Consider the following 15,100-nt stretch of genomic DNA (forward strand, 5'->3'; position numbering starts at 1 on the left):
CAGCGCACGCAACAAGTCAAAAAGTGACCAAAGTCAAAAATCCAAAATTAGGCGCCTGCTGCTACTGTAACTTAAGTTCGGCCTTACACCTGCTGCATATAAATGGCCCAACCCTAGCAGCAAACGCAAGCTGATTTTTTATTAGACCACATAATTACCATAGTGCGTGTATTGCTTCTCCTGTTGCAGCGATGGCGACTGATTTGATGAATTCACAAGCGCTTCAGAGCAAATTCCGTAAAATGCAAGCAAGGAGCCACTTTGACATCGCACGCTGGGTTTGCGGCTATTATTTAATATCTGCAATTCCCGTACCTGACAGATACACCTCAAGACCTTAATGGCTACTAAATCAAATATCAACAAGGGAACTCGACGGAAGCGAAATCACTCTTAAGCGAAACGTGACCCGACCGCTATATCTTTAGCGGAGAACCCTGCCGGGTTCCCATAACGACAACGCAAAGCCGATTTTTTTCGGCTTCTCCAGAGCCCCCCGACCGCACACGCACGCAAGCGAGCGAGCGAGCGATCCCTGTTGTGACAAGGAGTTTAACGCGCGGTAAATATCCGCCAGCGGGCCGCGGTCGCGAAAGACGAACGACCTGCCGCGATGGCGCGGTCGTTACATACACTTGACCCGCCACCGTCACAGTCCGGGAGCCGCGACGCGGTTGTCACGGCTGTCCGAACACCGCTCGCGCGGTGTTTCTTCATTACCCCCACAGCAGCGGTTCGCAAACTCGGTCCTGGGGGCACCCCCCCCCCCCCTTGTATACGCTGGCTTTCATTCCAACCTACACTTGTAATCCCCAAATTTTGACAAGCTCTTAATTTTTCTTAATTGCATTTAATTTCATGTTTAGAGGGACTATTTAGCCTCTTAAGCCACATTATGTCAGAAATAGCCTTCCGCTCCATGAATAATGGGCCCATATTTGCATTTTACATAAAGGTAAAAAAAAATGTTTTAACTAATCAAATTAAAGACTGAGGTAAATCAATAGCCTCCTAATTAACCATTAGTTTGCGAATGAAGAATTCAAAGACAAGGCAAATGACTACAAGACAAACCTGCATTTTGTTAATAAGTTTACGGAAGAAATGATGAAAGAACACATATGTTCAACAACCTAATTGGGAGCCAACTGATTCATCTCAGTATTTAATTTGATCAGTTTATTCTGTTGCTTCTTTTTATGTAATTGTTTTCAATACAGCACAATAAGCATAACGTGCACAAGGGAATTTTATCCTTCATGGCATGCATAGCTATTTCTGACATAATATGGCTAAAGCGGGTAAATTATCCCTCTAAATGTGAAAATGACCAAATTAAGAAAAATTAAGAGCTTGTTAAAAAAAAAAAAATCTTGGGATTGCTACTGTGGCTGGAAGGCATACCCAGCATACCCAATGGCCCCCCAGGACCAAGTTAGAGAGCCACTCTGGGCTCCCCAGGTTAGCTCTGCAGATGAGCATGCTGGGAAAGCCCTCAGTCACTGCTGGCATTTTGACCTTATCTCATTCTCACTCGCATTTCCTCATTACCTCTCTCTACCTTTAAAAAAAAAAAAAAGGTTCAGTGTGATGAATGTGGCCCTCTCCTTCTCTGTCAGTTTGCAGGCTTCCCTCTCCGTCTCTCTCTCTCTCTCTCTCTCCGTCCTCGCTCCTCTCGTTTTCTCTCTGTCCCTTTCTCGGTCCCTGCGCCAGGGGCCTCACGCTCCGCTAGGTCGCGACACGCCTGCCTCTCCCTGGCGGCGGCGGCGGCGACGGGGCAGGTGACAGGCCGCTGACAGTGAGGGATGGTCAGGGTTGCCGCGGCGACGGCGGCCGCTCCGAGACGGCGGTCTGACAGGCCTGCGCGAGCGAGAGAGAGAGAGAGAGAGAGCCGCCAGTCGCGCGCCGCGTTCCGTCCGGACGGCCCCGTCACTTCAGGAGCTTGTTCCTGTCCCTCAGTCAGCGTGTACCCCCCCCCCATAGCCCCCAGTCAGAGGCGACAGAGCCTCATGCCCCCCCCCAAATCCCCCCATCCCGCCCCTCTCCCCAGGGACCGGCATGCTCCGCTGGGGCTTGACTGCAGAGACCGTGCCTTGGGTCTCAACAGCTTCGTGAGCATATGGACCAAAAAAGCACTCTCAACTAAGTTAAACAAACTACGTTAAAACAAAGTGCCTCGGCTCATACTCAGAGTGCGATAGAACACGTATAATCTCATTTTTATTCACCTAATACAGGCATAGTTCTGTTCACTCTGGATAAGCCATGTTTCAATATGTCAATATATCAACATGTGTATATCAACAATATCAACAGCTACTCACAATGTCCAAGGAATAATACAATATGACTTCACATAGCATTTATTTACAGAGGCACAGTTCAGTGGAGAACGGGGAATATTATTTGAAGCTAAGCTAAAGTGAGGCTAAAGCACCAACAGTCGCTCATTTTGGCATTACAATACGCCGTTATGTCTCTCTCCCTCAGAATGAAGAGTTTTGACAGGGTAAACAAAGACTTTCCCGCCAATGGTTTCGAGAAAGTGTTGAGGTGCCCGGAAATACGATATCTTCTGATGAGATCCAAAGACGTCGACGAAGAGCGCCATGCAGGTGTATCATGCAAATCTGAAGGCCGGTGCAATGCTCCAGGTGAAGGATGGGGGGGGGGGGGTGACCAGAGCGGTTAATAAGCGGAGAGATGAACAAAACAAGGGTGCCAAATAGTTCTCCTGTCAGGGAAAAAGATGGTCTCTCCATCCGTTCGCACCACAGTAACCTTTCCGGAGACCTTAATCGCTCATCCCTCCCGCTAGCCGCTATCTGTAACCCCAATATGTGCGAAGAGCCGCCGTCTATTTCTGAGACGCCATCTCAGCGAATAGCGTTCCTGAGATTACGGTCGTGACTCCTGGCGGGCCAATCGCAGCTCCGCGTGACATCATCGCTCTCCTCAGCATCCCCCTCGCTAATGCAGAATCAATGTTTGTTTGTGCTCACGGAAACCGGAGGTATTTATGGGCACCTGAAGAAGGCTCTCCTCTCAGTCAGAAACCAGGCACTGGGCACAAAAAAGAAGCTTCTAGTCATGGTACACAGGATAGAGGTGGGGCTCAACAAAGGAATCAAGCCAAGCCTGATTTCAAGTAAATTGAATTTTCCAAGATAAAACTGAACATGTGAATAGTGAGGCATAACGGTCAATCAACGTCGAATTCACTGACTGATCGCAACCTGAAACCAGATATCAGTTTGCATTGAGACGTCACGTTGGAGTGCACATTATACCAAACCAGCTGTCAACGTCCATTAAGGTCCATTAAAATCACCGCGCGGCTCCTCACACCCCGATATGTCTGAAAATGAAACCTTGTCAGGCACCTCCCCCGCCCCCCCCACGGGTAAACACAGCAAACGATGATTTACAGCCCGTCCAATCCCACGCGCCGCTCTCAGTTCGGCGGGCCGACAGCCTGTTTATGCTCGCGCAGACAATACCTGACAGACAGGTATGGCGGCGATAGCGCGGATCCTCCCGGACCCTTCCAGATACAGCGCGCTGTTCGGATCACGACGCATCAGCGGCGCCGTGGCAACGTGACACCGTTGTCACGCGGTGATGCGGCGGCACAGCAGGGGGTGGGGGGTGGGGACGGGGGGGGGGGGTTTGGGTGGGGTGGATGGGGGTGAGCCCTGGGGAGGGACTGATCACTGAGCCATGAACACACACACGTCAACGGACCGATGCTGGTGTTCTTTACAAGCACAGTTTACACACCTCTTGGTACTGCGTTAGATTTACAATTGTCCCACAGCGTGCTTCAGATTTGTTGCTTGGTGGTGGTAGATCCGTGGAGAACGAGGTGATCACTTATCTTGAGAGGTTAGCAGATAAAGGTCTAACAGGTTCAGGTTTTGAAGGTAAAGAGAGCCAAAGCAGCATTTGTTGAAATAAAAATGAGCTGAGCTTCATCCAGAGGAGGTAAACATCACGTTTGGTAACCATTTTGTTAAGCCATTAGCTAATATAATATGTCAACACTATGACAGATAGGAGAGTGATTGACAGGCAGACTTGATCCTGATTTGTGAGGTGGCCAACTCTCAGCGTGATTTGCTTTTTGGTCATTCACACACACACACACACACGCGCACACACGCAGACACAGGCACACACACACACACAGAAAGAAAACTGAATCCCTGCTCATTAACATTAATGACAGCTCTTGAGTTAGGTGTGCAAGGGATGCTTGCATTAAAGTTAGTCAGGTCATGACCACACTGCCCCCCCCCCCCCAACCATCTCTCCTCCTCCTTCCCCCACACTCGACTCCCAGCTTTATGCCATCGATTTTATCGCTCCTTCCCAGCCCTTCCCAGGCACACAGCTCCTCTCAGAGATCTATGGAGTAAACAGGCTCGGGCCGAGCGGCCAGGTACCTCTGGGGGGGGGGGGGGGAGGGATCATTTCAAGGTTGAGAGAGAAGAGCACATTCACAGTGTGCAGGCACACACAGAGGCAGGCCCCTCTGAGATAAAAGATCTTTTCGCTTGATACTTGAAAAGGGCGCCGCGTAAAAATATAAATAAACAAATGCACAGAAAAGGAATCTGGCACGACGCAGAGGGAGCACTGATTGATGTTTTTTATTTATTTATTTATTTATTTTGAAATTTTCAAAGGGATTAATAAAGTGGATTACAGAGCCTGTTTCATGCTGAGGTCTATCAGCAGGTCCATAGGGGGAAATTAGTTCCAGGTAAATGGACAGATATCAGGAAGCACTGTTTCACACAGAGGGCTATTAGTGCAGGGAGCAGCATGACGGGTCAGGCAGAGACCCTATTTGCGTTCGTGGCCACGTTTGAGAGTGGCAGATTCTCGCCAAATGAAAATGGGGAAAAAAATGACAAGACCGGATAGGCTCAATGGATCGAATGTCATGAAACATTCTTGTTTTTTGTATGTAAAAAAACGAGTTGCGAGAGCCTTGTGAAACAGCTACGTCCAAACCCAAAACCTCTCACTTTTAAATGTCAAAAACCGGCCCAGACAACATTTCTTTCAGCCTTAATGGACACAGACTTTGTGAAGGAACTTGACAGAATCACCAGGGAATTGAAGGTTCGTGTCACAAATGGGGAAGTACGCACTTCACATAAATTACTTAAAATGTATTTAAAATATCGGGCCATAAAAATTCACAGCGGGCAAGCTCATCTTCTAAGAAAACAAGTGCCACCACAATCAATGGTGGTGAATGCAAATATAATTTGATAATAGAGAGGTAAAGTAGCGCTAATGTACTGGGTACAATTTCACAGGAACGTGGTAATGCACCACATGTGTGAGAAAAGATAACAGCATTTTGCCGAATATTAATTTAATACCTTGGCTCATGGAAACATTAAATTTTTTTTTTTCTCCCTCAGGTAGCAAAGACGGCGCTTCAAAGAAACCCTGCTCTGTATTACTTAGCAAATTCCTTTACCTGCGCTGGAGTGGTGTATTCTGCGATTATGAAATTACTACGTCAAAAAATAAATATCAGGTCACATCAGAAGAGGGCAGTGTGCAGTGTAGACGAACCCAAGGGGCATCAGTCTGAAACTGAGAATGTTCTTCCACTGGAAGAGAATAGCTCAAATACTCCATAAAAAATGCAAGTGCATTCATGGATTTCAGACTCAGTCTAGATGATGTTCAGAAAAGTACAGTCATGCAATGCTGTCAAATAGGGAATGTTTATTCAGTTGGATTTATGAATTTTAATTTGTTTCGGCTTCTGTTTATGTGCTGTTATACAGGGCATCTTAAATGCTTATTTATCGATGTACATGTCTTATTTTAGCTGTGATCTACATCTGAGGCACAGTAAGGTAACATGCTAGACCGTGCGGTGGTGGGGCATTCGGGGGGGGCTCTACTGTTGAAGAGGAAGAGGCGCGAGGGGGCCCGCCAGAGCGAGGCTCTGGGTTGGACGGGAAGCCGCTCTCATCAGCGAATCAGTCGCTCTCATCAGCGAATCAGTCGCTCTCATCGGCGAATCAGTCGCTCTCATCAGCGAATCAGTCGCTCGGCTATTGGCGTCTGATTTCTCCTCAGAGGAGCGAGTGAAGACGGCCGGGACCCGTCTAAAACAAACAAGTCGCTCCTCCACTCCTCCCCGAGCCAGCTAGGCTCGGATAGACAGAACGGCGTAAATGGGGGACGGATGTTCCACCGCGTCCCTTTCTGGCGGAAAGTGCCGCCGAGCCGAATGTGGCGGTAAGACGGCCCGCCCGAGTCCTCGCGGGATTAATTACCGAATTTAAATTCCGTACGGAGAAAAAAAAAAAAAACGCAGCAAAAACAGAATTCTGTTTCCCTCTTCTCTCTCTCTCTCTCTTACCGGAAGATTCTTTCTAACAACCATTACACCTGTAATTCATTACAAACGGCAAAAAAAGCCTATTTGACGTAATATGGAATAACATAATTAACGACAGTTCTGAAATATCGGCATATGGCTATGTGGACTGTCATAAAACTGAAAAGGGCAAGGCCTAACCCGCTGATGTGTGATTTTGGTCAGTTTTTTTTTTTTTTTAAAGGTTAATGTATCACCGCACTGGCCTCAGTGTATTACCGCCAACATCACACACCATAGACCTGCTTTTAATACCGGGGGTATACATGGCATTTCAAAAAAAAAAAAAAAAAAACCATGGAGGACTCAGGCCTAGTTTTTTTCCAGTTGTGATTGAGTGCGTATTGTGAAGGTCGGCCTGGAGTGCTGAGGGACTGAACCAGAGTTAATGCATTGTTAATTCAGTGTCATAGTATCTCCCCTGGGGGGGTGACCCCTCTGTAATCAAGTGTTGAGTAGACCCCCCCATTCCCCCCCCACCCCCCCAATCCAAACAGCCCTCCCCCAATCCATTGTGTGGAACGTTGTTTGTTCTTGTTCCCTTAGGCTAATGGGCCTATCTGTCTATCCCCAAGACCTGTTCAATCAGAGCTGGATTAGGATATTCATGCTTGACTAGGAATGGTATTGACCTCACTTGACTTACAAAACAAAAAGGAGATGGGAGTGTTAGGAAGGGTTGAGAGAGAAAGAGAGAACGAGAGAGAGACAGAGACAAAGAGACAGAGAGAAATTCTATGCCCCTCGGCTCCTTCTAGGGTACACAGCCATTCTCTGCACTCTTCTTCCATATGCCTATCATAAAAGGCAAAATGTATATATATATATATATATATATATAATATATATATATATATATATTATAAACAGATACATATATATATACATACCATACCTATATATATACCATATATTTTATATATATATATATATACTGTATATGTTTGTAATTATGTGCCATTTTTAAAAAGGTCAGTCAGTTCTAATTTATCTCATTTATTTAATCATCTTTTTACTGCACACTTCAGAAGCAGCAGCACCCCTTGTGGCGCCTGACATATCGTGTGTACGCAGAGAAATGACGCTCACCTGTGTGCCAAAACCTCAACTTCCCCGCGCCTGAGCGAGAAACGTCTCCGCGTTTCTGCCGTGAGTGTTACGCGTGCACCTCTCCCTGTGAAACGCGCGGAGTAACACTCGAGCGCGAGCGCGCTGCCAGCTCGACAAGTGAGTGAGAGGGAGAGAGAGAGGGAGGGAGCGAGGGAGAGAGAGAGAGGGAAAGAGAGGTGGCTGACAGAAGGAGACTGAGGAAGTCAAACAGAGAGTCATGCTAAATATGATCTAAGCCACGTCGTCACATTTCTACTCACCGTTCCTGAACAAATTAGGATTTCGATAAAAGACACACGTGCGCACACAACTGTAGTCAAAAGCGTGGTTGGCCCCACACACACACACACACACACACACACACACACAGGCTTGCATGTACTCATATAACAACCCAAACATCCACACTAATATCAAAATGCCACTGTAGAAATATTTTTTTAATGATTCATCTTTACAACCTCAAACACACCAGCCATGAAACCAATATGGAGTCTGCTCTGCTGACTTATAAACTGTGATGGCGGAAATATTCCCATCATGCTTAGCGTGAAGCATTACCCCATGAGCTCTGAGATGTTTGGCCACATCTTCTCCCAGCTCCTTCGCAGTTCCCCTTTCCCACCCAAGGATTGCTTAATATCACAAACACCCCCCACCCCCCCCCGTACTAATCTTAATCCCCTCTGAGGCTGACGAATTACGGCAGTAATAACCCCTGCGAGGTTGACATGCTCGAGCGACTCTGATTGGGTGGGGTCGCTGGGGGCCGGTGGGACGGCCGCGGTCGGGGTCCGAAGACGCGGTAGAGACGGACGGCGGGTCCCGTTGCCGCGCCCGTCTTCACGGGCGACCAGCCGGACGACCGGCCGACCAATCAGAGCGAGGCGGCCTCTTCCCCGTAGCGACGCGGGAACAGATTCACTTTGCAGCCGGGAGCTCCCCTTAACGGAGGGGAAAACAGCCCACTGTAAAAAGATCACATAAAGCCTTGTCATTCCTCCTGTCTTTCTCTCTCTCCCTCTCTCTCTCTCTCTCCTCTTCAAATGTCACGTCAATCACAGGTGCGGTCGCCGGGGGAAACCTCGCCCTCTCCTCCCAGGCGAGCAGGTCGTGCGTGGGTTTTTATTTTTGGCGGCCTTGTCCGTCCGCCCGTTGGCCCTCTCCTCCCTCCCCGGGCCAAAAAGCGCACCCCCACCCCCCCCCCCCCCCAAAAAAAGCGCACCTGAGCCCGCCACCCACAAACCCAGCCTCCGGGCAGGGGCTACTTCGAAACGTGGCTCTGTGGTGGCCGTGGCGATGGGGAGGTCAAAGTCACGGACGCGGACCCAGTGTTCTGCGACCGGCGTGGATGAGGTCACGGCCCCCGCCATAAAAAACACGCCGGATTTCACGCTGGTCTTCACCAAAGGGACCACCGGGGCGGGGGGGGGGGGCGGGGTTACGCGGCTATCACAACAGCGCTGGGAAATCAATACTGGATTAACCGTACAACTCAATGGCCTCATTGATGCCCCAAACCAATACCCACCCCCCCTCCCTTCCCACCCCTCCCTCCCTCCCCAGGGGCTCTGAAATATAGCTGCCCACCGTGTCCGAAAACGTGACCCCCCCCCCTCCCCTCTCACCCCCTGCCCCTCGGCCCTCCCTCCCGTACCGGTCGATGGGAGGTGCTTAGGCCGCGGCGTTCCGTTCGATTTCGCGTTTGACATACGCCGCCGCCGTTTTTTTTTTTTTTTTTACAGCCGCGCGTTTACAACACCAATCAAGCCAGGTACATTACTTAAGGCCCGAGCACAACAGCCCTTCCCATAAAACGGGGAGAGGCGCGGCTCGTAACGCTCCCCGTAATTCTGCCGAGTAAGGGGGACGAGCCAGATGGCCGGTGACTCCTGACAGCGTCCAAACTGCCTGGAATGAGAAATGCATTGTGGGAAAGGACACGCCGTTTTCACGCGGCGCGATCAACCGGTGCTCCGTTAGCCCGACGCTAGCTGGCTCTAACGCCCCGCGAAACCTGCCTCGTCACTTGGCGCACGCAGCGCCGCAGTCAGCAGAGCGAAGGCCTCGGAGGGCACCGATGGCGTATCGCTATCGTTCCTCCGCAAACGGAGTCGATTGCAGAGCGGTATTGAGAGAGAAGGGGAGCGAGCACGCCCCGCGCGGGCCGGCCCGAACCAGCCCCGGTCGCCAAATGGGCGGCGCGTCCGACGGAACACGTTTCCCAGAGTTCAGCAGTCCGTCGCAGAGCCCCCCCCCCGGGCCCCCGGGTGCACTTCAAAGCGCGAAATCCGCTCAGCGTGCGGGGGCCGCCGCGATCGAACGATCGCCGTGACAACACTATGTATCTCCGCCCCCCCCCCCCCCCTTCTCTGCCGACGCGGGCCGTATCGATCTGTTGCGCTGTGGGTTCCAGCCCCCCCTTAAAAAACAACAGGCCGGCCGCGTGGTGGGGGGGCGGGGGAGGGGCGCAGCTGAGTTATGTTTTTAATCCTCTTTTAACCATGTACAGATGGATTACAGGAGCCAAACAGGGGAAGGGATGAGGGGAGCTCGGCCCCCCGAGTGCGTCTGCTGGATGGGGGGGCTGGGGGGGGGGGGCGGTGAGAGGGAGGGGGGGGGGCTGCTCCGGTTTCCAGGGCTCTATTAAGTATTCAGAGCATTTTGAGTGGGAAAGGTAAACTCGGGGGCGATCAATTAGGGCAGGGCTGCGTGGGGCAGGTCCGGTTCCCCTGTCTCCATCAGAGGGGGTTGTTATTCCATGACTCTGGGCACAAGGCCATGGGAGAGAGGGAAACAGATGACGAGAGAGAGAGAGAGGAAAATATAGAGCAAGAAAGAGAGAAAGAGAGAGAGAGGGAGAGTGAGGGAGGGGAAAAGATAGAGTGAGAGAGGGGCAGAGAGAGGGAAAGAGAGGGAGGGAGAGAAAGAGAGAGAAGAGAGATACAGAAAAACAGAGAGAGAGAGAGAGAGAGAGGGAGAGAGAAGAGAGAGAGGGAAGGAGAGAAAGAGAGAGAAGAGAGATACAGAAAAACAGAGAGAGACAGAGAGCGAGAGAGAGAGAGAGAGAGAGAGAGAGAGAGAGAGGGAACGGCACACAGTGACAGATGTGCCCCGGGACGCCTGTGTGACAAGCGGCAGGTGAGCGAGCCATTTTTATGTGCGCTTTCCCTAGCGCCCGTAATCCTGCGCAGGCCCTGCAGCGTGCCCCCCCCCCGCCGATGCTCCCCCTCCGCGGCACCCACCCCCGCCCCCAGCCCCCCCGTCCGCGGCACCTTGAGCTGACTGGAAAATTGGTGCTGTTTTCCCGCACCCCCCCCCCCCCATCACCCCCCCCTCTCCACGCGCACCGCTGACACTAATTCTCCAGCAGGACGAGGCAGGACGCCGGCAGCGGGCTGAGGCTGGAGAGCCTGTGATTTTATCTGCCCGGCTCTGACAGAGTAATCCCCCGCTGCAAATCAGCTCTTCCTTTAAGGGCGTCTCAGTCATTAGATCCCCCCCCCCTGACAGGCGACAGGCGACGGGCGGGGGGGGGGCGGGGGGGGGAGGAAGACGTTCCGGGGCCCCCGTCCCGGAGCTTCGGGCTCCCAGCAGCCCATTTGCACCCTTAGCCGGGCTCCTTTTGTTCTAGACAACCGTCGCCGTCTCCACGGAGACGAGCCGTCGCGAATAATGGCATAAAGACGTGCCGAGAGGTTTTTTTTTCTCTTTTTTAACAATAAGGAGCGCGGAATAAATTGACGGACTGAAACCGTCGGACGTTTCGCGACAAAACAGAGAAGAAACGGGCACAGCGGTACCGGGAAGGTAACCTTCTCAAGACATCAGTTTGAGGGGAAAAAAAAACAAAAAAGTAAAGCAGTCTTAGTGTGAACATGCTCACTGAGAGAAAATGAAAACAGCTTGCAGCTGGGCGCGGTGTGCTAGGCCTGCGGGGGGGGGGGGTGGACTCGGCATGGAGACCCGGCCCTTTTCCTGTTGCCTCCTGATGGATGCGATCGGAGGGTCAGCGGCCCCTAATGCGGCCCCCGTCCCGCCGCCGCGCCGGGCCCCCGGGGGCCGGAGTGACAGACAGACACGGATCCTCGCTCTCCGGCACTCTCGCCGCTCCCGGCCCTGCCGGTTTTTACCGACTCGGTGACCTTTCGAGAGCTCTCCGGGGAGGCCCCCGCGGCGTGTAGTACAAGCCAGGGGGTGGCGCGGTGGGGGTGTGGGGTAGGGGGGCTGGACGGAGCTAAAAAATGCCTGGCGTGATGGGCAAGAGCCCCCCCCTCCACTGCCTCCCCTGCAAAGCCCAACAGGAGCACTCCTGAAAAAAAATCCAATTTTCAATTTACAGCCAAGTGAGAAATACTCCAGGCCTCCGGAGGCCACAGTCATTACCCTCAGCCTCCACGCTTGTGTGTGTGTGTGTGTGTGTGTGTGTGGGGGGGGGGGTGTTGAGAACTATAACAGCGATCATTATGGGAAGAGGAGCTCCAAAACTCCCCCCTCCTCGCCCTCACCCCCCCCCCCGCTCGCTCCCATGCCAACAGGGCCAGTCAATGCCCCGGCTGTGGCTTTGGGCAGAGTCGGGTTTCTGGCAGGTAAATTAGGACGGGGGATCCATGGAAATGTATCCGGGCCCCCTGGCACCGCGCCTGGGCCCCAGGAACCCGACCCGCGAGCGGGGTCCGGCAGATCACAGGCGATCACAGGCCCCGCACCGGGCCCCGGGCCCTCGGCGAAGCGCGCGGCCACACAGCTTTCCCAGGAACCCGTTCCCACGACGACCAAGACCTCCACGTGCGGCAGAGGCGTGGCTTTTACGACCCCGCGAGACCTCCGTGCGTGGCTCGCCATCTCTTACGACCCCGTGCTACGCAACTCACACAGCACAACTGCTTTCAGAGAGGAGCTCAGTGGACAGAGCAGACTTACTTCAGTTTCACACAAACATGCGTAGCACTTCCCCTGTCTCTATCATTGAATCAGATTCCTATGGTCCTGTGATCACCTCCAGATTGAAAATTCAGTGAATAAACAGTATAAACAATGTCTATTTTATATTTTTTTTTAAATGCCATTAGAAGTATCCAAGTGCCATTTTCATATCAGTAAGGTACTTAAGGTAGTTCAGCATCTGTGTCATTGTACACAGCTTGTTTTCCACATTTTCATCAACACTGCCAATACCTCTGGACGTAACAGTACTGTGTTACATTACTGCAGCAGTGTGTCTCTATGGGGAGGACTTACGTGTTGTGGAGCACACACCAGCCACAGTGCGGATCCCCGGAGCCCAGGCACTCGCTGCAGGTGGAGTACTGACCACAGGCCTCCACGGGAACCCGAGTGAGCTGGAGAGAGAGAGGAAGAGAGGAAGAGAGGAGGATGAGGAGGGGGGACTCAGAGACCGTGACACCTCATTACCAGGAAGCAGAGGAGGAGGCGGCAGTGAGAAACCCGTTTCCGCACGACGCCCCCGGCGGCAGGATGACCTCACGTTTTTTGGGCGTGTGAAAATGACCCTCGTCAGACCGTGCCAGCCGGGACTGCAGGAGGAACTGAGCCCTCAGACTCACCTGCAGCACAGCACAGCACAGCACAGCACAGCACAGGCTGAACTGCACAGCACAGCACAGGCTGAACTGCACAGCACAGCACAGGCTGAATGCTTAAGAGAACTCCGTGAGACGTGAGACTGGGTTTAAAAAAAATATATATAAGCCTTTGACAACACACGGTGGAGGTGGAGGTGGGGGTGGGTGGGGGGGTGGGGGGTTGCAGGGGGGGTTATTGTGGAATGCGCACAAGGATTACTTTCATTCTTTTCAAACAAACAGCTTTTTGTATACACACTGTAGAACACCAATAGGCAGAATGGGATAAACTATTGTGGCTCTCCAGGATATAACTTGGCCACACTGGCCAAGACCGGATTCTTCAAGGCCATCCAGAGATAAGGACAGGGAAAGGAGCTGGATAATCTATCTGGAGCAAACCCCTAGAGCTGTACCATCAAACACTAGGCGATTCAAACGCTGTGAAGCTTTGTAGCCATTTGTCACAAGGCAGAATTTTCAGGTTACTGTGTTTTTCTGTTCACCTTTCCAACCTAAAAAAAAAAAAAAAAACTAAATGGGAGAAGAATTTGAATGGCAGCATAAAAAAAGTGTGGACGTTTTGGAGTATAAAGGACAAACCCACATAAAACCACAGCGCGAGTCTTCTGTACTAAGTGAACCTTTAACAAAAATTTTAACATAATGCTAAAAAAAATGACTGAAAGAATGCATTTTGATGAATGACTTGAGGGGTGAATTAGCTAACAGGGTGGTTAGTGTCAGCAGATCGTTGAGGCTGAAATGGAGATATCGTAAAACCTCCAGAGGCGAATACTGTGTGCTTCCACAGAAAATGGCATCGCAGTTTCTATCAGGCTTTTGATTAATGAGCCGCCAGTCACTGACGACCGCTGTCACTCGTCCTGTTATTGACAGCAGAGAGCTGCAGGAAGTACATGCCAATTATGCCAGGCTGTCAGGCCCAGGAGACAGACAATGCTGTTGCTGTCCGCAACGCTAAGTTTGTGCAGGGGGGGAAAAAAAAAGGAAATGTTTCCAAAATTACAGCTAAAGTTCAAAGGGAGATTTTGAGACTCAACTCAGCTCAAGAGCCAAGTTTCTCCCGGCTGGAAAGTAAGTCTGCATTTTAAAAACTTTCACTCCACTGCTATGATTTATGTACGAACATGAAGAATGAAGAGTATGTTTCTCTCATAAACTTCCCAGTTCATTCAGAAACCATTCACAGAGAAACATAATCCTTATGACTCATCATAGGTTATCATTTTGTTTCACAGCAAACACTGCTATAAGCCTCCACATAACCTGGCCGGAAATTAGTCTTAAAGACAGTATAAAAAATCCAAAATCAACACCGCGGATGCCTAGAATCCACTTCAGCTCTCGTAAAGGAAATAAAAAAGAAAAGGGGGACCAGTGCAAACGTTTACGACACCAAACCTTCCCTTCTGAAACGCCTGTGCTGCATTTAAAACAACAGCATAATTTACTTCTGAAAATTGGCGAAGCCATTTTGGGTATAATGTTGACTATAATACTGAATATAAGCTTTTCATCATCTTCGCTGTTTAAAGGTGCAATGGTGCCGTTTAGAAAGGAGATTTGGGGTTTTACACAGGAGAGAAAGAGCAGCATATAAAGGCGGTAATATCTCGCCTTGGTCTAGGTGAATATTTACCCCACAATTTCTGTATCGGCAATAATGCCACCTCTCACTCCCATATGTTTATCCTATTTATATGAGTATAGGAAATAATACCTTCTCTTCACTCCTAAATATTTATTCGCTTCTTTCCATATCAGGAGCAGTGCCTTCCCCACATTCATATATGTTTACCCTGGTTATACAGACTGTGGCGATAACACCTTCTCTCCAAACCTGATTACGTTTCCTGTTTAGACCTGTATGACAGACTGCCTCTTCTTTACACTTGAATATCTTTCCTGAATATATGATCTCTATATGAAGATGCCCTGCATTTCACCCTGTAAATGTGCTTAGCCA

At 50.7% G+C, this 15,100-nt stretch overlaps 1 protein-coding gene across 1 annotated transcript in view; it reads right to left on the reverse strand.

Moving 5' to 3' along the window:
* The window catches only part of plxna4 (plexin A4), a 291,711-nt gene that overhangs the window by 110,964 nt on the left and 165,647 nt on the right, over window positions 1-15,100 (reverse strand). Inside the window, exon 5 of the mRNA XM_064342636.1 lies at window positions 12,767-12,867. Coding sequence (XP_064198706.1) covers window positions 12,767-12,867 — 101 coding nt within the window. The remainder of the gene's footprint in view (window positions 1-12,766; window positions 12,868-15,100) is intronic.

Source organism: Anguilla rostrata, chromosome 7 (genome assembly GCF_018555375.3).
Source record: "Anguilla rostrata isolate EN2019 chromosome 7, ASM1855537v3, whole genome shotgun sequence".
Classification (NCBI taxonomy): Eukaryota; Metazoa; Chordata; class Actinopteri; order Anguilliformes; family Anguillidae; genus Anguilla; species Anguilla rostrata.